Source organism: Ipomoea triloba, chromosome 12, assembly GCF_003576645.1.
Source record: "Ipomoea triloba cultivar NCNSP0323 chromosome 12, ASM357664v1".
Taxonomy (NCBI): Eukaryota; Viridiplantae; Streptophyta; class Magnoliopsida; order Solanales; family Convolvulaceae; genus Ipomoea; species Ipomoea triloba.
This window is the reverse complement of record NC_044927.1, coordinates 27890514-27911045: the sequence shown is the minus strand read 5'-3', so window position 1 is coordinate 27911045 and position 20532 is coordinate 27890514. Positions and strand designations below refer to the sequence as shown.

At 36.8% G+C, this 20532-nt stretch overlaps 6 protein-coding genes across 6 annotated transcripts; 2 read left to right on the top strand and 4 right to left on the bottom strand.

Moving 5' to 3' along the window:
- Nucleotides 1-584: 584 nt before the first annotated feature.
- LOC115999055 (AAA-ATPase ASD, mitochondrial-like) lies at nucleotides 585-3061 on the bottom strand. Its single transcript, XM_031238796.1, has 2 exons — nucleotides 2288-3061; nucleotides 585-1730 (listed from the first exon to the last, which is right to left on the bottom strand). Exons 1-2 carry the CDS (start codon nucleotides 2865-2867, stop codon nucleotides 754-756), a joined length of 1557 nt encoding a protein of 518 aa, XP_031094656.1. The 5' UTR covers nucleotides 2868-3061; the 3' UTR covers nucleotides 585-753.
- Nucleotides 3062-5322: 2261 nt separating this feature from the next.
- LOC115999625 lies at nucleotides 5323-5775 on the bottom strand. Its single transcript, XM_031239465.1, has one exon. It carries the CDS (start codon nucleotides 5773-5775, stop codon nucleotides 5323-5325), a length of 453 nt encoding a protein of 150 aa, XP_031095325.1.
- Nucleotides 5776-6647: 872 nt separating this feature from the next.
- LOC115999981 (C-factor) lies at nucleotides 6648-8880 on the bottom strand. Its single transcript, XM_031239966.1, has 6 exons — nucleotides 8673-8880; nucleotides 8395-8547; nucleotides 8045-8138; nucleotides 7795-7877; nucleotides 7560-7713; nucleotides 6648-7186 (listed from the first exon to the last, which is right to left on the bottom strand). Exons 1-6 carry the CDS (start codon nucleotides 8847-8849, stop codon nucleotides 6951-6953), a joined length of 897 nt encoding a protein of 298 aa, XP_031095826.1. The 5' UTR covers nucleotides 8850-8880; the 3' UTR covers nucleotides 6648-6950.
- A 1772-nt stretch (nucleotides 8881-10652) lies between these two features.
- LOC115998242 (peroxidase 47-like) lies at nucleotides 10653-12312 on the top strand. The gene is made up of 3 exons (XM_031237742.1): nucleotides 10653-10992; nucleotides 11318-11506; nucleotides 11592-12312. Exons 1-3 carry the CDS (start codon nucleotides 10774-10776, stop codon nucleotides 12150-12152), a joined length of 969 nt encoding a protein of 322 aa, XP_031093602.1. The 5' UTR covers nucleotides 10653-10773; the 3' UTR covers nucleotides 12153-12312.
- A 561-nt stretch (nucleotides 12313-12873) lies between these two features.
- On the bottom strand, nucleotides 12874-15525 carry LOC115998217 (caltractin-like). Its single transcript, XM_031237713.1, has 8 exons — nucleotides 15377-15525; nucleotides 15256-15279; nucleotides 14056-14164; nucleotides 13935-13971; nucleotides 13806-13833; nucleotides 13419-13571; nucleotides 13240-13342; nucleotides 12874-13118 (listed from the first exon to the last, which is right to left on the bottom strand). Exons 1-8 carry the CDS (start codon nucleotides 15377-15379, stop codon nucleotides 13054-13056), a joined length of 522 nt encoding a protein of 173 aa, XP_031093573.1. The 5' UTR covers nucleotides 15380-15525; the 3' UTR covers nucleotides 12874-13053.
- Nucleotides 15526-17053: 1528 nt separating this feature from the next.
- Nucleotides 17054-20440, top strand: LOC115998238 (vesicle transport protein SFT2B). Its single transcript, XM_031237739.1, has 6 exons — nucleotides 17054-17484; nucleotides 18277-18330; nucleotides 18891-18964; nucleotides 19342-19459; nucleotides 19566-19624; nucleotides 20057-20440. The coding sequence occupies exons 1-6, from the start codon at nucleotides 17335-17337 to the stop codon at nucleotides 20133-20135; spliced, it is 534 nt and encodes a 177-aa protein (XP_031093599.1). The 5' UTR covers nucleotides 17054-17334; the 3' UTR covers nucleotides 20136-20440.
- The last annotated feature ends 92 nt before the right edge of the window (nucleotides 20441-20532 follow it).

Below are 20532 nucleotides of genomic sequence, written 5' to 3'. Positions count from 1 at the left end.
TCGACCAACTTGTTCGAATGGGCAGTGAGTCATTTGGGTTCATATTTGGGCGTGACCAAACACATCCAAGCCCGCCCTTAAGCCCTTAAGCCCATTTTCTGATCATTGGGCCGAATTTGCCCCAATCAATGACGAGCCAATAGTTATTATACTATACTAAAGAATGTTTACAATTCAAATTGTGAACATTTTACTATATAAATTGTAAATATTTCGTATATAAATTGTGTATTTTGGACTCAGGGTAGATACAAGCTACAGAATAATCTGCCATGAGGAGCAATGGAGCATTATATACATATACATCAAATAAAAAATTTGCGGCAAAAGAACCATGCATACAGTATTTTTATCATTTTAATATGCGAACTCCATTGTTTTTTAGTACTATCGAATATGTTATAATGCAATATCTGTTGTGGGGTTTAAATATGAGACTTCTCATTTGAAAAATCACAATTATACTCGCTCGACCACACGCCTTTGGCTATGAAGTCCATTGTTAAACATTGCAAGCAACAATTATGCATGATGAGCTTACTAACAAATTCTATGTTCAAAAAGGTAAAAGGCGCACCAACTAATTGGAATCATATGCAACGATGAACCATTTTATTTATTTGTTTTTAATAAAAATGGTACATTTATTATTGTTAATCACTGTGAAAAAGCCCAAATCTTGCCGCTTAATCATATCATTGCCGTCGGTTGCTCTTATTTCCATAGTCTCTGTTCATTCTTGTCTTCTTGGTCTCAATCATCCTTGATCGAAACGTGACCATTTTCCTTCACACCATTTGCAGCCGCCATGGTTTCTTCCGAGTTTTTCTCTTCATTTTCTTGTGCCTCCAAAGCCGCCGCCTTTCTCTTCTCCTCTTCTTCTTCCTCTGCTTTCAGTCTCGCGTCTTCCTTAGCTTTCTCGAGAGCCTCAACCAGCTTTTCCAGACACGTAGTCTCGTCGTCCTCGGCCGCTTTGGGCATCAAATTCTCCGCAACATCCGCCGGCGTCATGTCGGTTTCGGTCAACAACCGCCCGACCGTCGGGAAAAGCTCGTGCGTTTCGATTCCTAGGTAGTTTTTAGCCAGAACCTTAAACGCCTCGAATCCGCAGTATGACAGCTCGATGTGTTTATCCATTCTCCCTCTCCGAATCAGGGCCGGGTCGAGCTTTTCTTTGAAATTGGTAGTGAAGACGATGAGCCTTTCCCCTCCAATGGCGGACCAGAGGCCGTCGATGAAGTTGAGTAGACCGGAAAGTGTCACTTCGCTCTTTTTCTCTTCCATTTTCCTCTCCATTTCTTTCTTCAATGGATCCAATTTCTCCTCGCCGGATTTATCTTTCTTATTCCCTTCCCTCTGGCCGGTGAGGTCTAGGGAGCAATCGATATCTTCGATTACTATAATCGACTTGCCGGAAGTATCGATTAGGAGTTTTCTGAGCGTGGTGTTATCCTTCACGGCGGTTAGCTCTAAATCATACACGTCGTATCCAAGAAAATTAGCCATAGCTGCCACCATGGAAGATTTTCCGGTCCCCGGAGGACCGTAGAGGAGATAACCACGTTTCCACGCCTTGCCGATTTTGGCATAATAGTCTTTGGATTTACTGAACGCCAGAAGATCGTCGATGATTTCTTGCTTCTTTTTCGGGTCCATAGCCAGAGTCTCAAATGTCGCCGGATGCTCGAACACGACATGCGTCCACATACTTCGCCGGTGGCCGTAATATCCTACAAAAAAATTATAGTTTGAATCAAATAGCTCCAGCACCATATAAAGAAAAGAAGTAAAAAACTGACGAATTTACAATTACACTATAATCATGGCTATAGTAAGGCCTAGGCCCTAATCGAACAGTGGACTAGCCCAGACAATGCTAGTTGAACAGTAGACTAGCAGCACCCAAGCAGTCTATGTTAATTGGGCTAGTCGGCGGGCACCTAAGCAGACGGTTAGGGAGCAATTTCCATTGACCTAGGGACACCTAAAGCCTAGGCCCTAGTCGGACCAAGTTGGGTGAATTAATTGGGCGGAGTCGACCTTCAACTTGACCCACTCAGTCGAATTAGACCCTAAGTGACAGTATCTAAGCGAACGGGTTAAGAAGTAATTCGCCTCGACCTAAGGACATCTAGAGCCTAAGCCCTAGGCGGTGTCTAAGGCCAATTTTTACTATAACAATAAAGGTGAAATTAACAACCTACTAAACTTGAATTAACCATAACAACAAACAGGAAACAGACTCAACAAACTAAACTCAAGCCAGCACTACATTATCTATTATTACCTTCCTCATTCTTGAGGTTTGTGTAGAGCTTCCGTTGCCGGTCCTTCACCGTGATGGCTTTCCCTTCCTCCAACACATGTTTCAGGTAAGCTCCGGTGACGACATCCCGGTACTTCTTGTGGAACTTGAGCGTAAAATATTTCTTGGCCTCATCCCCGCCCCGGCCATTAAAACTAATAGTCTGGCGGTTTGGAACATCCATACCGGAAACCCACCAGAGTTTAATCCCCCGGAACTCGTCGGCGACCTCCTCGTGATAATCCATGCTGAGAACCAGGGTCTGCGAGTCCTTTATGTCCTCCGCCTTGAGCCGCTTAGCCTGGGCGGAGGAGTTGACGGAGAGGTAGCGCTCGATGGCCCTATACGCCTTGCTGCCTTCAAAGCCTTCGCTGGAGAATTCGTGGAAGGTTATGTGGATGTAAGGGTAGACCAAATTCCTTAATTTCGTTGCGTATTTCTTGAAATAACCTCGGAATTCGTAGGGACAGTACTTGTCGAAGGTTGCCCAGAGCACCATGATTGTAACCACCACTGACCCCATACTCCCCCACACCTCGCCCATTCCCATCATCGGCATCATCCTGTCTCTTAGATTCTTGGATTTCCGGCGAGCGGAGAGGACGCCGGCGAAATTGGATGGATAGCGAGAAGAAATGGTTTTTAACTAGTCAGATTTTTCATTCACATCAAACAACACAGATTAAAGTGTAAGCAGTGTGGTCCAATAGGGGTGCAGACTGCAGAGGTAAAGGAATGAATGGAAATTTTCCACGTTGGGAGCAAACCACTGATTTAAGAATTGAATTTATACCCACACATTGGTATAATGTAAATTATATGAATGAACAGCACTAGAAGCCCTCGCTTTGAGAGGTTACTCCCACAGCCGGTGAGACTCAATCTTTGATCTTTCTTTACAAATTACATCCATCTGGCAAACTGAGCTGCCCATGGGAGCTTGATGGCCATAAGTTATAGCTTGGTTTAATGGTCAGGGTAAAAGGTCACCTCTAGTCTAATAAGTCCTAACGGTTAAATTTAGAATTTGTAGTTAGCAAATCAACCACCTCATTAATTAATGTTGTTGTGGTTTTTTTTTGAGTAATAATAATTTTTTAGCGATAAATAACATATCATTAATAATGAGAAATTTTTTATTTTTTTTTTTGGTTATGCCTTTGGATCAAAATGATCGTATATTTGTAGACACGTGCCATTGATGATATGCATGGGAGACGAAAATGTCCAAGAGATGAAGATAAGGGCAAAAATATATGGCCAAAGGGCAGGGAGGAAAAAACACGTGAAATAGCTGCATGAAATCATATACGTACAAAACACCATTGCATTGGTCCACGATTCACCGTCTTCATCAGTGACAGGAAAACACGCCAATCATTTTTGTACGTTTCAATAATTCACCAACATTTATCTTCTCTTAATCTGTCCCTAGCTAACTTTTACCCTTTTATTATAATAGTTGCTAATTTTTATACCATTAAAAAATAAATTGTTTATTGCTATCAAATTTTACCTCTTTCACCAGTTAGGTTGCTTATGCCAACAAATAAGTTGTTTAATGTCCTTTACTATTGTCTCTTCTTTCCCTCAGCTCCCTCTTATTTGACGAACATGATGGTTAAAGTTTTGATTTAAGCATGTTTAGTGAGGTAAGTCTATTTGGATGACAAAAGGTCAAAAGGTAAAAGATTTGGTTTTAAAAGGTGAAAGATTTTCAAACAAATGAGCTGCACGACATCCTTATTCAATTATGAATTTGTGATCGTGGATAGTCATAGCAGAGTGGGCTTTAATAATTGGGAGTAACATTGTAAAATTAGGCCCAGGCTTATATGCATTATATTAGGTCCAATGATTGAATATTTGAATATCATCTAAAGAACAATGATGAGAATTGAAATGGTATTTAAAAAGTATCATTTGGTAATAAGTATTCGATTTTGACTAATAATAATAATTCAATAATGAATGTTAATCAAAGTCAGACTTCTATAGTAGGTCTAAAAGAATCAATGACGATCTAATCAATTTTGACATATCTAATATAACATATTGTTTAATTTAGATGAGTTCATAATTGATTTTTTTTCCTCAAAAGTCTAAAAAGTAAGGATAAATTCATTCTATATGTTATCGACATGGTATAAGATCGGTTCAATTACTCAATTCAGTCAACATAATTAACTTCAATATCATGTTATCAAGAATTGATATTGTTAAAACTTGAATTAATTATCAAACATGGAGTTGATTAGAGGATTAGTTCAATTATTGATTGACTACTTTCATTGCGCGTTGTAAATACGTTATATAAACCCAATTCAAGGACGACAGAAACTTTCTACACCATCTAAGGGCTTTCCCATTAGAAGTTCTTGATGTGTGTTTTGAGTTTTTGCAGGAGGGGAGGTTTTTGGACTGAGCATGTGGCGCCCGCATAGAGAAATGGCAGTGTGAAGATCGTGCATTCAGCGCACCTTGCGTGCTCAGCGGGCGCGTAAAAGCTTCTATTTTAATTTTTTTGGCCAGACTTGTTTTTTTCCCATCTTTTTCTCTTCCCTCCAATTTTCTCTTTTTTTTTTTTTTTTTTTTTTTGAAATAAAAAACAAGAAACATGCATTAATAAAGATCCAAGCTCAAAGCGCGAGCAATGGAAGGAAAAAAAAAATCAAGGAACAGTCAATATTACAGTCACACTTAGACAGGACTTCCCTAGTCAACACATAAAAATATTAGATGGAAGAGTTGAGAAAGACTACAACTATTTGAGATCCTCTAAGGCTTCGTGCTCACCCTCAACTTATACCTTAATTTCTTTATTCATTATATATATTTAAACCATTAATCCATTTTAGACAACTATAAGACAAATGAGCAAAACTATATTACATGCAAATGCCCAATTCTTATACATATATGATATGAATTGAAGTCGGGGCTGTCTCTACAAATGCGATGGATTAATAATACAATTTGAGCAAATAATGATGGCATGAAAATTAATTAATTCATAGTTAAGGCAAGGATGCATGCCTTGCAGCAGAATTTTGAAGCATCAGTAATTTCTTCAACATCTTCATCACTAGTAACAGAGAAAACGGACCGCCGCCGCTCGCCTTGCACATTTCCACCGCCCCTTCTTCGCCGGCACGATTCGAGCTCGAAAAACCCTCCGGCGACCGTAGGGAGTCCAAAACCGCCGTTTCGTGATTTTGCTGCAATTCCTCGTTGAAATCCTCCCACAGCATGTCCATCTTCTCCTCCGCGCCGCCCCCTGCCGCCTCGTTCTCGTCTTGTCTCCGGCTCTTCTCTTCCAGCTCCGAATAGCTTTTCCGGCGCCATTTATGCCTCTCTCCGGCGACCTTCTCCGACTGGGAGGGGATTCTCCACAGAGATGGAGTAGTCGTCATGTTGAGATGCGCCAAGTTGTTGGCGATAGTGGGAAAGCAGAAATCTTCCGTGACCATTTCTCAAGGAAAATTCTCTAGTGCTAGAAGATGCATGATTATGATATCTCATCTTACTTTCTTATATTTATATACAGTGAATAATAATTAGTTTTTTATAATTTCTATTATCTTTTTCTATTATTATTAATGTAACAATGTATATTTTTGAGTGCTATTGACTCTATTACAATGCGGTATCTGTTCATAACTACTTTCTCAACATACACAAAGAGTCAATATTGACTCCACTGGGTTCACCACAAGGTCTTGACAATGTAACAATGTATATAGACATACTATTATAAAATTAAATAAATTTAATTTAAATATTAATATTGAACATATATTTTTGCACACTGCACACATATAAAATACTATATACTGAGAATAATAATTAGTTCGGACATTAATGGCGGGATTGGATCATCGCCGGACTATTCGGACTGTATTATTATTATGGATTAGAGCTTTGATTGTTGAAAGCTACACTTAACCTCCCTTGCTGGCCAACCATATGATAGTGTTGTAGTTGTCCTTAATGTTGCAAACAAAAACGAAAATAAACCCCTAATAAATACAGAACAGAGGAACAAAAATATCTTTAAAATGGTGAGACCAAAAGAAAAAGTAGTCATTTGTAAAAAAGAATAAGCTAGAGTAAAATCAGAATAAACTATTATAAACTAGTTCGTAGAAGGGTACTTTGAGTAGTTTCTCAAAAGTAAAAAACTTTAATTTATGAGAAAGTATGCAACTACTATCTAAGAGTGTAAGTGAAATCCATCTTGTGATCCTAGCCAACAAAGGAAGTAAATCAATCTAGGATGTTCCCAGCTCAGACCAAGAAGACCACCCGGCCGCTCCCACTTAAAATAAAACTTAGAACCTTGTAGAACCAAGCCAACAATCCAATCAACTTAGTTGGGTTGACCGTACAAAAAGCCAAAAGCTAAACTTTACATAAGAAGCTATAAGCTAGCTTTTTGTGCTTGTCAAACGCACTAAAAAAATCAGTGCTACCTAATACTTGATTTGTGAATGTAAAGATACACAATCACACCGAGTTTGTTGGCTTGCACATTCATCAAATAGTCAACATGTCCACAAATACTCAAATTTAGACAACAATGAAAACAGGGAAGCTTAAGTTGCAATCCTGGAAGGTTTATCAAGTTGGCCTATGGTCAATCACATCACCAAGGAATTGGCTGGCCATCCCAGGCAAAGAATTTGCCATTATCAGTGCGCTTTGCATTGTCGATGATGCTGAGGAGTTTTTGCACAGAAAACTCTTTGGTGAAAAGCTTTTCTTTGGCAACATTTTTCTGGAATGGTTTTGAAAGATCTGTATCCACCGTGCCTGGGTGCAGCAAGAGGCATATAATAGGATCTTTCTTGCGTGCAAATTCCACTGATATGGTCTTTGTTACTGCAGAAAAGGAATGGATTTTTAATAAAGAACTTCAGCAAATTGGAGTTTGGTTTCATTTGTTGCTCAGCAGATAGCAAAGACAATAAGAAAATGAAAACACAAAATCTTAGTAGACTTGGAGGGTTCTACTAAATATAGAAAAGAATCTAAGCCAATAGAATGCAGAACTAAGATAGAGAACTATGGAAGAATATATTTATATGTTTAGTAAAATGCAACCATTCCCCAGAAATATTGAAACATACCATATTTATTACTTCTAGAAAGTTTATGAAAGTAGTTTTAGTTTTAGTTTTAGCATTCATAAGCAACTATGAATTTCGAATTTTCGATACGAAAAACATAATGAACAAATGCCTTTTGATCATACACTGATTTAGTGCAGCCTTTGAAGACCGATATGAATGCCATCCTCCTAAAGCATTGTCTCCAATTGATCCAACCCTTGCACTCAAGTTGGCAACAATAGCAAAATCCCTTCCCGTTCCACACCCACCTCCAGCCTTCAGCAAAGGCCACATGTGCTGTTCATACAAAATTTCCAAGTCCAACTTGTTAAATCGAGATGCAAACACATTGTAAAAAGAGAAATCAAGTGAAGGTACCTTGATAACCAAAATAGGACCAACAGCATTGATATCATAAGCAAGAAGCATCGATGACCTCTGTACTTTGGTCAGTGTCGTTTCTGTACTGAAAATTCAGGAAAGTAATGGCTCACTTAACCTAGTCAAGAACCAAAAGATGAAACCAAGCTATTGATATAGAGAATGCGTTTTGCTTGATCAAAGCTGTTGCTAACTTCAACATTCATAAAAACATACAAATCCAAAGTAACAAAAGAAACATATGTACCTGGCTGCAGAATGTCTGGTATTGAAAGAATGCCAGATGCATTAATAAGAAGGTTTAAGGAGCCATATTTGTCTCTAACTGCATTAGCTGACTCCTGCAGTTTGGCATTTGTTTATGATATATATTATAGGTAGTGCAAAAATACCCCATCACTAACAAGAAATCAAATATATATTATTATTATTATTATTATTATTATTATTATTATTTTGCACCTAAGAGAGTCCAATTACAGCCCAATATCTTGAGCATAATTCAATTGAGCCTCATTTTTTATCAAAATATTTCCAACTCAATGGGTGTTCAATTGGGTAATTCTAAATTTTCTAGCTTTTCCCCCATACAGATACCTCTATAGTGCTTTCAATTGTAAGGTCCAAGGGATGAATATCGAGGCGATCGGAGAACTTGTCTTTCAATTCCAGAAGCCCTGCAGCTCCATTAGGGTTCCGGCAAGTTGCAATTACACGCCCTTCACCTTTTCTCTCTAACAATTGCTTGACCTGCAACGCTAAGAAACTCAGCCAAAAGGTCCAGAATTCAACAATGAGGTGCATAGGATTGAAATGCAAGCACATTTTGTGAACTAATTGATTAATTCTGTACAAAGTAAAGAGATTTTTCTTACGAATTCAAGGCCAATCCCTCTGGAAGCTCCTTGAACCATCGAAACGCCACCGTTCCATTGTTTCGAAGCAGAGGAGAATGCCGACGTGGAGAAGGGGGATGCTGAGAGTAGCCTGATATACGGCTTCGCCATGAAAACAATGCGGCGGCCGACAAGATTAATCAGATGCTTATTCATTTCTATCTCGCCGGAAAATAATGATCGGTGAGATGGGTTGTTTTTGGCGGTTAACAGAAGGCCGCGCCATATACTCCATACTCCTTGGTCGTTAGCATTCACGGAGGTGATCATGCCACGTAACTACGTAATTTGGGCTTCTCTTTGGCCCACGTAGGTTCCCTTAAGGCCCTAACTTTACCGCAATTGCTAACGCACTCCGGCCTTTTGATCCACGACCTTGAAGTCGACGATCCCACAGATGTGTGGACTATACTGGACCATACTATCAAATAATGTACATTCAATATAAAAATAATGTACATTCAGTATAAAAATAATGTACATTATATTCAGGGGATGTACATTATTTGTGTACTGAATGTACATTATTTTTATAGTATAAAAATAATGTACATTCAGTACAAAAATAATGTACATTTAGTACATTAAAAATGTACATTTTATTATGGTCCACACAATAATTTGCCATTTGCTGATAGATCTAAGTTCAAGAGCTCGGGAAATAGAGATTGTAAGCCAGAGGATCCCGAAATAAATATAGAAATACGAAGTAAAAAGGAACACATGCCAAGGGCTTCGCATGTGCGATACATGGAGCTCATGCACAAGCTAAGGGGTGGGCGGAGGCTTTACTGATTCATCCACACGTACTTAGATTTCTAACGTCCTCGTTCCTACTGCGCTCGGATTTGACTAAAAGAATAAAGCTTAGGGCTCTAAGTAGTGAAGGTCGGGTGGCTCGTCATGTCCTAATATGGTTGGGGAGAACTAATAAACGATCAACACTACAACTAACTAGGCGGCTGCTTGGTCATATATACTAGGCCCAGTCAATAAATGGTCGGGAATCATCAATAACTCTTCCAATTGAATTAACATTACTTCAATACTTCTTTCAAAAAGTTATAAATTAAAAGGATAAATTTCTAATTACGCACCCCTATTCTACTCGCATTCTTGCAAGTTACGTACAGTTACTCAACTAACTCCAGCTAGCTACTACATAACAATTTCAAAATGAAAATCTCTTCAAGAAAGGGGCCGTCTCTATGAATTCAAATATAACTCAACAAGGAAATCCATTCCTAGCTTGCAATCATTACGTATATATACAACTCATAGAAATAGTGGTGGAAATTTGATTTGACTAAACTAAAAAATTCGATGTTTGATTTGACTTAAACTTGAAGGTAGGTAGTCGGCTCCATGCATTATTTGAAGACTGGATAAGCTGAGCAGTGGTCCAATAAATGCGTGCGGACGGATTTCACGCGTACCACCCACAATACTTATAATAATTTGCATTTTTTAAAAAAATACCTGATCATTACTCACTTTGTGATCTTATCAAATAAAAAATTAACAATTGTCAAAGAACTATAAGAACATAAATTAATCTATTTATAGTTGATCGGTTCAAATAAAAATGGTTAATAAATTATTCCTGTGGGAATTCAACTTGTACTATTGTAATTATCTTTTTTATTTTTTCTATTTTAAACCATTATTGTGTCCTTGTTTTAGTAAGCAAAAAGCTATCCCAAAACGAGTATCCTCCACTTCGCGGAAGATACAAGTGGCAATTTATATGGATGGCCACAAAACCAAAACCTTCTTTTTCGTGAATGGAAACCAGCTATATATACATTTGCTGTACCACTGTTGGGCATGTTCAAATTAATTCTTGTATTTTAATGTTAATTATTTAATAAACAACGTTGCTTATCTCGTACACTATTACCTAACCTTTTCATGTTTGTTTGATCTCTCTTCTCTCCATCTATAAATAACAACATTCTTCAAACCAGATTTGTACTCTGATAAACACCACCATTCTTGTAGAGTTGTAGTCTACTCTGATCTGATCTTGATCACTCCATTATCATCTCTTCAGTTCATTTTCTTGTTTGAGATTGCAGAGATGGCTAAGTATGATATCTTCACCGTGATGTTTTTGATGAATGTGGTACTGAGTGGATGGATGCATGGAGCTGTGGATGGTCTGAGGATGGATTACTATATCTTGGCATGCCCCATAGCTGATTTGATCATTAAGAACACTGTAAATAGGCACTTGCAGAAAGATCCTACTCTTGCTGCTTCTCTTGTTAGGATGCACTTCCATGACTGCTTCATCCAGGTTAGTTCTCTCTCAGCATTATATAATATATATATTTAAACATTGCATGCATTGCATGCATGCATGGAATAATTGAATAATATTGGAAAGGGCAAACCCAACCCGGTTATTGGTCTTTTTAGTTTGAGCCGATCAGCTATGAGTAAGCTAAGCTGGTTTGGCTCCTTGTGGTCCTGACTGTGGTAAAAAGGCGTGTGATCTTGACTAAGCTTACAAGACGATATTTACTCAGTGTATATAGTACATTCTAGATTGTGACTCAAGAGAAGTAATGTAAAATATATATAATAGGGCTTTTTTTTTTTGTTGTTGATGAAACCTGCAGGGATGCGATGCATCAGTATTGATTGATTCAACCAAGGACAACACAGCAGAAAAGGACTCCCCGGCCAATTTGAGCTTAAGAGGATACGAAGTTATAGACGACGCCAAGGATGAGCTCGAGAGGCAATGTCCGGGAGTTGTTTCTTGTGCTGATATTGTGGCCATGGCAGCCCGAGATGCTGTTTTCTTTGTAAGTCTTAGTGTTGGTGTTCAGTTATCTTTTTTACTATTTATTTATATATTCCATGATATATATGTGTGGATGCATATATTAGGCTGGGGGCCCATATTATGAGATACCCAAAGGCAGAAAAGATGGAACAAGATCAAGAATAGAAGACACCATCAATCTACCATTCCCCACCCTCAACACTTCTGAACTCATCACCACATTTGGGCGGCGCGGTTTCACCGCTCAAGAAATGGTAGTCCTGTCGGGCGCACACACCCTGGGAGTCGCGAGGTGCGCGTCGTTCAAGCACAGGCTGAGCAACTTCGACGACGCGCATGACGTGGACCCCACGATCGACAACCAGTTCGCGAAAACGCTGTCGAAAACATGCGGCGCCGGCGACACAGCGGAGCAACCTTTCGATTCAACGAGGAACGCATTTGACAACGATTATTTCAGTGCGCTGCAACGGAGGAGTGGCGTGCTTTTCTCGGATCAGACCCTGTACTCCAGCGCTGCGACACGTGGCATGGTCAACAACTATGCCATGAACCAGGCCATGTTCTTCCTCCATTTCCAGCAAGCTATGGTGAAGATGGGGAGGCTCGACGTCAAAGAAGGGTCTCAAGGAGAAGTCCGACAGAATTGTCGTGTGGTCAACTGATATCTCTATTCTTTGTTTTTTATTTCGAAAAGATTTATGTGGTCTCTCGTTTTGTAAAAAACATTTATCCCTTCCATGTGGACCATGTATGATGTATGTGTGAAATAAATATAATAAATAATAAAAAAAAAAATAGCGCTATTCACCTTCTAGTTTTTCATTAGTGACTATTTTAGGCTTAAAAAAAAAAAAAACTAAAATGATATAGTTTCAATAGTTTTTAATAACAAAGCCAGATTTTCTTGGTTTGATTAGTTAGGACAAATTATACCATGGATCAGAGAAGGGTTTATCTTGTATTGTAAATCTTGATATAAAAATAACTTTTAGATTTTGTACCTACATTTTGACAGTTTCTGTATCTGTAGCTATTATATTATGTGTCAGCAATTATCAATTTATGTACAAAAACTGTTAATTTTGGGTACAAAATTTTTGTATCAGGGTCCATAATATAATATGAACCCTGATCACCCAAATTGATTTACTTCCTTGTAGTCATTTACTAACTAGAATCACGAAATAAAGTATACCCAATACATACCCTTAAATAGTAACTGCAAAATTCCTTTCTCAACTCAAAAAGGTAATGACCACAATTGGTGAAGAACCAAAACCATATCTCATAAAAATTAAATAACCAGTAATATTCATGTCGACAATTAAACGATAAAAGCCTTATTTCATGTAAATATAGGGAAAAAATTGCTATTAAGATATGTATGCTTAAGAGACCAAAAGTGCGCATGATTCTTAATTATAGCCATGATTGGTTATATTACAAACCCAGTATTTGAAGTTTTGAACACACAGACTTCACAGCCAGTTTTCAGAACTAGTTTACATAGATCCAAGAACATGGAAATTACATTTTTGGGCTTAGGAACAAAAGCTACAAACTCTAACGCCCAAAGGCAGTCCTCCTCATCATTCTCATGAATTCCTCTGAGCTAACTTCTCCATCACCTACAACATTTCACAAGGCTTCAAAATTTAATTCATTGTCCATTGTGTATGAAGAACATGACACTTGCAAAAAGTTTCAAGTACTACGTAAAAGATTGAAATCAAGAAACAATAAACTTACGATCGTGATCAGCTCCCTCAATCATCAGTTGAATCTCTTCATCAGTAAAATGCTCGCCCAATTCCTTGGAAATACGCTTAATGTCTTCAGCGGAGATTTTCCCCTGCATATAAAGAATTTTTTAGACTAGGAAAAAAGGGCATCACACGTTGCGGGACTAAAGATGGCTAGATAAATACATTTTTATCTTGATCAATGATCTGGAATGCTTTTGTGAGTTCTTCTTTAGTGCTCCTCTCTCCAAATTTATTAGTCATCATATGCACAAACTCATCGAAATCAATTGCTCCACTGCCATCCTTGTCAACTTCCGCAATCATTCGGTTGATTTCCTGGAATTACAAATTCAAGTAGATCTTAGCCTTGTTATCACCGACAAAGGAACCACACGTGTGACATCAATTTAATCGGGGACTGGGGAGAGCATGAAATGTTCACAAGATGAACAAACAAAACTAACCGCTGAATCTAAAAACAAAATTTTAGGATAAAAGAATCATGTAACAGTACCACAAAACCAACTATTTCAAGTACTAATAAGTAGATCCATTAGAATTTATCGTTACCTCTTCAGTTGCTTCAAAACCCAGAGCCCTGTAATAAAACTCCGTTAAGTTATACTCAAAGAATATCCCTTTGATACTAATTAGTCTTTTGTCATCAACAATGGAAAATTTGTGAAAAGCTATACAAACCTCATGGCAACATTCAACTCTTTGGCATCTATGGTGCCTAAAGAAGACGACATAAAAGAACATAGTTAGCGTAATTTCAGGAGAAAATTGGTATATCAAGTTATCAAAGAGGTTATAATACCAGAGTTGTCAGTATCAAAGAGCTCAAAACATTCCCTTATCTCTTGCCTTTTCTGTTGTGTTAGACCATGATGGCGTCCTCTGGGCTTCTCTCTCCTAGATTGGCTTGCCTGCATTGTGTTGTTAGTCCAAGAAGTTGGTGACAGAAAACAGAATTACAAATAGAGGGCATATGATAAGAAGAAGACGAAAAATTCCCTCAAGGCTCAATGCCAAATAGTGAGACACACACGCACAAACATGTACTTATAAGCAATTTCGTCATCTCCTAATGAGTTTTTGACAAGTTCTTTATATTTGGATGCAATTAACTACCGCCATTCTTAATTACAAATCACAACTAACTTGTAGAGATTCACTATAAAGTCATGTCCTTCCAAGGCAGTTCGCAATATGGTCTGCAAAACACCGAGTACAATAATGCACCCTTATTCATTAACTATTTTTATTCGCCCCTCAAACCATACCATACATGTCCCAGATGGCAAATTATATCATGGACAATGGTCTATCTTACATTGTAGACCCTGGTCCGAAAATAACATTCAGATTTTGCATCTATAGTTGATAGTTTTTGTACCTGTAGCTATCATATTATGTGTAAGCAATTATCGAGTTATTTGTTTAAATTTATTGTTAATGGTAGGTACATAATTTTTGTATCAGTTCACAATGCAATATGAACCTAGTCCATGGTATAACAATTGGTCCTACACATATAATCAGAGGAGGAAAGGTTAGACTACTAAATGGAAATTTCATCACAAACAAAATAGGAAAGAAGAAAGTTACTAAAGAAATGCTCTGCATTCATGGTAATTTTCTGAAAAACTAGTCCAAACCATGGATTCAAGCTCCTATAGACATACTACCTGACTGAAAATCTGCATTCACTATTGCCCACTAAGCCAAATCTCATATAGCCTTAGCTGATTGCCTAACCACTAAGAAACCACATATACTGAAAGGCAACTTTAGTTAATTCTCAAGTATGCAGAAAACACAGTACAGAGCCCACAGTTCAAACAAGACCTCTTAAAATCAAAGGGCATAGCATCTGATGTGAAAAGCCTTGCCTTGAATTCACCATATTTGACACTAGCTAAGTTAAATTCTCAAAGATCTAATTGTGCCCCATCCAAAGAGTAAGCGAATAAAAAAAATTATGAAGATAAGCATAGAGAAAATGAATAAACTTTACCGTCGTTCGTTCTTCCAGAAAAGTCTGCAGTCAAGCAAATTCAAAAGAAAAGCTTAAGACCAATAATCACAGATGAATTCAATACAGGATAATTGAAGAGGCAGCTAGACGGGAAATTTACCATGGCGATCTAAGCGGAGGAGGAGGGATGAAGATCTTGGCGTGTCGGAAAATGCTTGATTTTGGGGATTACGAGGTTTTGACAATCGTCTTCTGTGTATCTTCAAAAACAGGCACTGTCGGAACAGTGAACGAGCTTTTTTTTTTTTTTTTTTTTTTTGGGTAAATTAAGTGTATAGCCATGTTTGGTATATATTATAAAAAATTAATTGAAAAAGTTATTTTAAACATTTATAAATTTTAGGGAAAATGGCATTTTTAGTCCCTGAGTTATAGCGGTAGTGTAGACTCAGTCCCTGAGTTATGGTTGTATGCGAGTTTAGTCCCTCAGTTATTCGCGAAGTGGCGAGTTTAGTCCCTGAACATTAAATTTGATGAAAAAATTAAAAAATATTTAAAATTTGAGGGGTAAAATAGGAAATTCACATTTTATTATTCTTCTTATATCAAAACAACTTTTACAACATTATTTTTCACTTCTTAGCCTAATTATTTTCAAGATTTTTCATTTTTAAAAGCATTTTAATAACTTTCAAGTTTCAAATGACTTGTTAGGAACCTGACTCTTGTATAACACACTTAAAACTTAGCACAAATAAAGAAATGCATGATCAATATATTTAGGTGCATGGAACACACTATCCTAACAAGTTTTTATTTTTTTACTAAGCAACAAATGTAATAAAATTAAAAATTTTGAGATTGTTTTACACACTATCCTATCTCAAAAGTTTTAATTTTATTACATTTGTTGCTTAGTAAAAAAATAAAAACTTGTTAGGATAGTGTGTTTCATACATCTAAATACAATGATCATGCATTTCTTTATTTGTGCTAAGTTTTAAGTGTGTTATACGAGAGTCAGGTTCCTAACAAGTCATTTGAAAGGTATTAAAATGCTTTTAAAAATAAAAAATCTTGAAAATAATTAGGCTAAGAAGTGAAAAATAATGTTGTAAAAGTTGTTTTGAAATAAGAAGAATAATAAAATGTGAATTTCCTATTTTACCCCTCAAATTTTGAATATTTTTTAATTTTTTCGTCAAATTTGATGTCCAGGGACTAAACTCGCCACTTTGTGAATAACTGAGGGACTAAACTCGCATACAGCCATAACTTAGGGACTGAGTCTACACTACCCCTATAACTCAGGGACTAAAGATGCCATTTTCCCTAAATTTTAACATTTTAGAGTTACAAAAAGTTGGTTAATTAAATATTTATATTGATTTTTAAATTTTTTTACCTCAATTTTCAAATATGGAGTCCTCAATCAGTTTAATACTTACTTGTGCACTATTTGTGTAAGATTTTTAATTTAACGTTTGTGTTAAATATAAATTTAATTTCAATATATATAATGTTACGGAGTATAAAATTAATTAATGTTACTTTTTTACCTCAAATTTTAAATTGGCATTAATGATATTGAATTCCAGTTTGTCAAACGATCTTCGAATTGTATCGCTCACTCTGTTATGAGAGAAGTCTTTTCTATGTCAGGATGTGGGGAATAGTTTGATGTCCCATCTAGATTTCTTGTAAACTGTCTTACCGTGGTATAATGCATTAATGTTTTATCTTCAAAAGATAAAAAAATAATTAATGTAAGCCTCCGGACTCCGGAAGGACCGACCGGTTCAAATTAGGATCGCTTAAGGCCATAAAAGTATAAAAGAGCGAACGGCCTAAAGAGAACCGGTGGATCCCAACTGACGATTGACGAAGAGCAGTATAGACGTATAGTGCTGAATTGAGTGCGTTGATCCGTCCCCATCGTCATCTTCCGTTGATTTTCGACCTAGCGCAGAGGTGAATGTCTATACGCACACATCTGTAGCTAGAGAGAGAGTGTGTGTGTGTCTGTGGAAGGAGCGAGACAGAGAGTGCAGCGCAGAGTACTGTTGAAGTGGTACGAAGCGGAGCCGGTACGGTGCAAGGATAGAGAGATAGAGAGAAATGGATAAGATGAACCAGGCGCTGGAGAAGATGAAGATGCTGGTGGGAATGGATGTGGAAGACGATGAAGGAGCGGCTGTTCAGCAGCAGGATTCGTCTTTTGCTTTCGTCGATGACTTCAATCGCAACTGCACTCTCACCACCAAGCAGGTTACTAGCTATTAATATCATTCCGTCACTATTTCTTCTGAATTTACTAGCGTTTCCGGTTTTTGTAATTATGATGTAGAAATGTGGAATCGGTCTTAACTAATTAACTGAAAGGCGTTTTGATTCGTCTTGAAATGCTGAATCTCGAGCTATTTAGTTTGAATGATGAATTTATATTGTATTAGTAAACGAATTACTCTCTAGATCAATTAGAATTATACATTGGATGGATGTGGCATATTTTTCTGCATATTTCTGCTATTATCATTATTATTATTATTAGTATTGGTATTATCATTATTTCTGCTATTTTTAATTTTATTTCTACTTACAGAACAAAAAAGATGTTATATATATACTGACCGGCAAGCGTAGTGTAATTGCATTTCTTATATGAAAATTAATCTACTCTGGCTTGGATTTGCATTTAAGTATGATGTGGAACTAATTCAGTTCATATGTTATTGGATGTTGTTCCTTTGAAAGAACACACTATTAGATGACATTCAAAACAAAAGTACTATGTAGTTCTTTAAGTATCACTATATGAGTTATATTAGATGGAGAGATGATATAAATATATGATGTAAAAGGTAATGGGGAAATGAATAATTTAAGTCAGGAGTTGAATAATAAAAGAAATAATAGGCCTAGATAGAGTAAGATTCAACTGATGGTTGTACTGCTGGTCTACTAAAGTTATATTATGATGGCATTAAAAGTTTTTGCTGCTTTATGTGCATGTCTTATAAGCTCAAACTTGGTCTTTACTTCATTATCTTCTTTTACCAGAGGCTTTATGGATTTGCCATTTGCTTGGCTTCTGGTGTTGCTTGTACACTTTTGGTGAGTTTCTATGTTTAATATTCTTAGTTTCTTATTTCATTCAATGCCAATATTAGTTCTGCTTCTTACTTTCATGATGCATGAGCTTGGATCAAATTTTCTATTTTGAAAATATATCTTAGTTATATTTTCTAGTTTAACAAAACCTCATTGCTATTGGAACAATATATTTCCTAGCTTTATGGATCATTAGCTTGGTTAGTGTCCATTTTTATAGTTTGTGTTGACATAATTATGTTACACTTTTTACTGGATGATGAAGCAGTCACAATGAGGACTAAGATTATTTTTGCAAATAGAAGTAGTAATCTATGCTGTTGTGTACATATGAATCTTTGTATGTGTAACAAGGAAAAGGAAAAAGATAATGATAGTACAAAACAAAATAATTATGTTGGCTCTCTGGGCTTGTGAGCCTGCCTCTTTGAGCTTGCAAGCTGGTCTGATTCATTTACACTCATATTTTTGCTTAGATAAGTTCATTTCTCATTTTATTTTTGTACTATTTACTGATGAGCCAAGGATCTAACACATTGGTTTTTTATTTTTCTATGTGATAGTCCATGTTGGTGTTTTTAAATCCAGTCAAATTTGGAATAACATTCTCCTTTGGCAATCTGCTTGCACTTGGAAGGTTTGAGTATCAAATTTTTATTATGCGTGGTTTTTATTTATGCTCACTCTCTCTCTTGCTCTCTCTGTATTTAAACTTAAGCAATGGAACTGCTCAATGACTGGTTTATATAGTGATTAATGATTTTGCCTGGAAAAAAAAGATCTATACCCACCTAGTCGCCTACAAGACATAACAGAAAGACTTTTACTATGTTTCATTTGTAAATTAATTCATTAGAATAGATGGTTAAATGTCACAGTTTTGACACTATCATATCTATAGTTTCAACAGAGATTTTCTTTGACAAAATCTTTAAAAATCATTTCTCTATGCACTAAATACTGTTTTATGGTAGATATTAAGTCACCTGTTAAATTAGATTGTTTTTATGGCAGCACAGCGTTCCTCATAGGACCTAAACGACAAGTGACAATGATGCTGGACCCTGTTCGTATCTATGCAACTGCTATATATATTGCAAGCATCATCATTGCTTTGTTTTGTGCTCTATATGTGAGTTTCTGGGTCCCTTTCTCTGTTTCGTTGTCATTCCCTGATATAGACAATGCCTTTTCTTACTGCTTTCTGAACCTGTTCTTGCATGACCTTTTTATATCAGGTGCGGAACAAGCTACTTACACTTTTGGCAATTTTATTGGAGTTTGGTGCTCTTATTTGGTAAGTCAGTAAGCTCTCATGTCTCTTTATTTCTTCAGACTGATTAACCTGCACTGGCTAATAGTTTGGGTTGGGAAGACAAAGAGTGCAGCAGGATATTCAAGTTTGTGACCACTCTAAAACCCAAAAAAAATACTGCATTCCACATTTCACCAAGCATGGTGAAATCCAAAGTGAATCTTCATTGCTTTTGAAGTCCCCACATCTGTTGATCATTGGAATGCTAATTGCCTAAGTCAATGTTATCACAATTGCCAACAAAGTTGGTCAAGTCTCACATAGCTACATCAGCTAGGTTCATAGGATATTTAGTAATGATTACTGAAAGTCTTGCTCATATGTTATATACTAAACTATAGATTTCGTTGATAGATTTTGCCACACATTGCTGTTTTTAGCTGAGAATCTTGTTTGCTTCTGTAATTTCAACAGGTATAGCTTGAGTTACATCCCATTTGCAAGGTCCATGGTCTCAAAAGTTATGGTTGCTTGCTTTGATACCGAATTCTAAATGGCATACTCATGAGAGGGGTTCAGATTTGCAATTTCTGTATAGTAGCATGAATCTCATACATGACAAAACCTGGTGTTCTGATCCAGATATCGGGTTAGGTGAGTGCACCATCTGTGTGTATCTAACTAGTTACAATCATTTTGACGGGACCAACTGTTGGTGCCTATCAACTCTTTTTCTTTCTGCTTACGTTGTGCTAGGGATTTGTTTACCCTTGTTAACAAGTGTTATCTCTTCATATGGTCGATGCGTTTGGTACACGATTGTGTTACATAATAACAAATCAATCCAGTACTTAACCACTCTCTTTATGTTGAGACGGAAGAGGTCAAGTCAATTCAGAACAAAGAATAAATACCAACACGTTAGAATATAATGTGTATATATGCATATG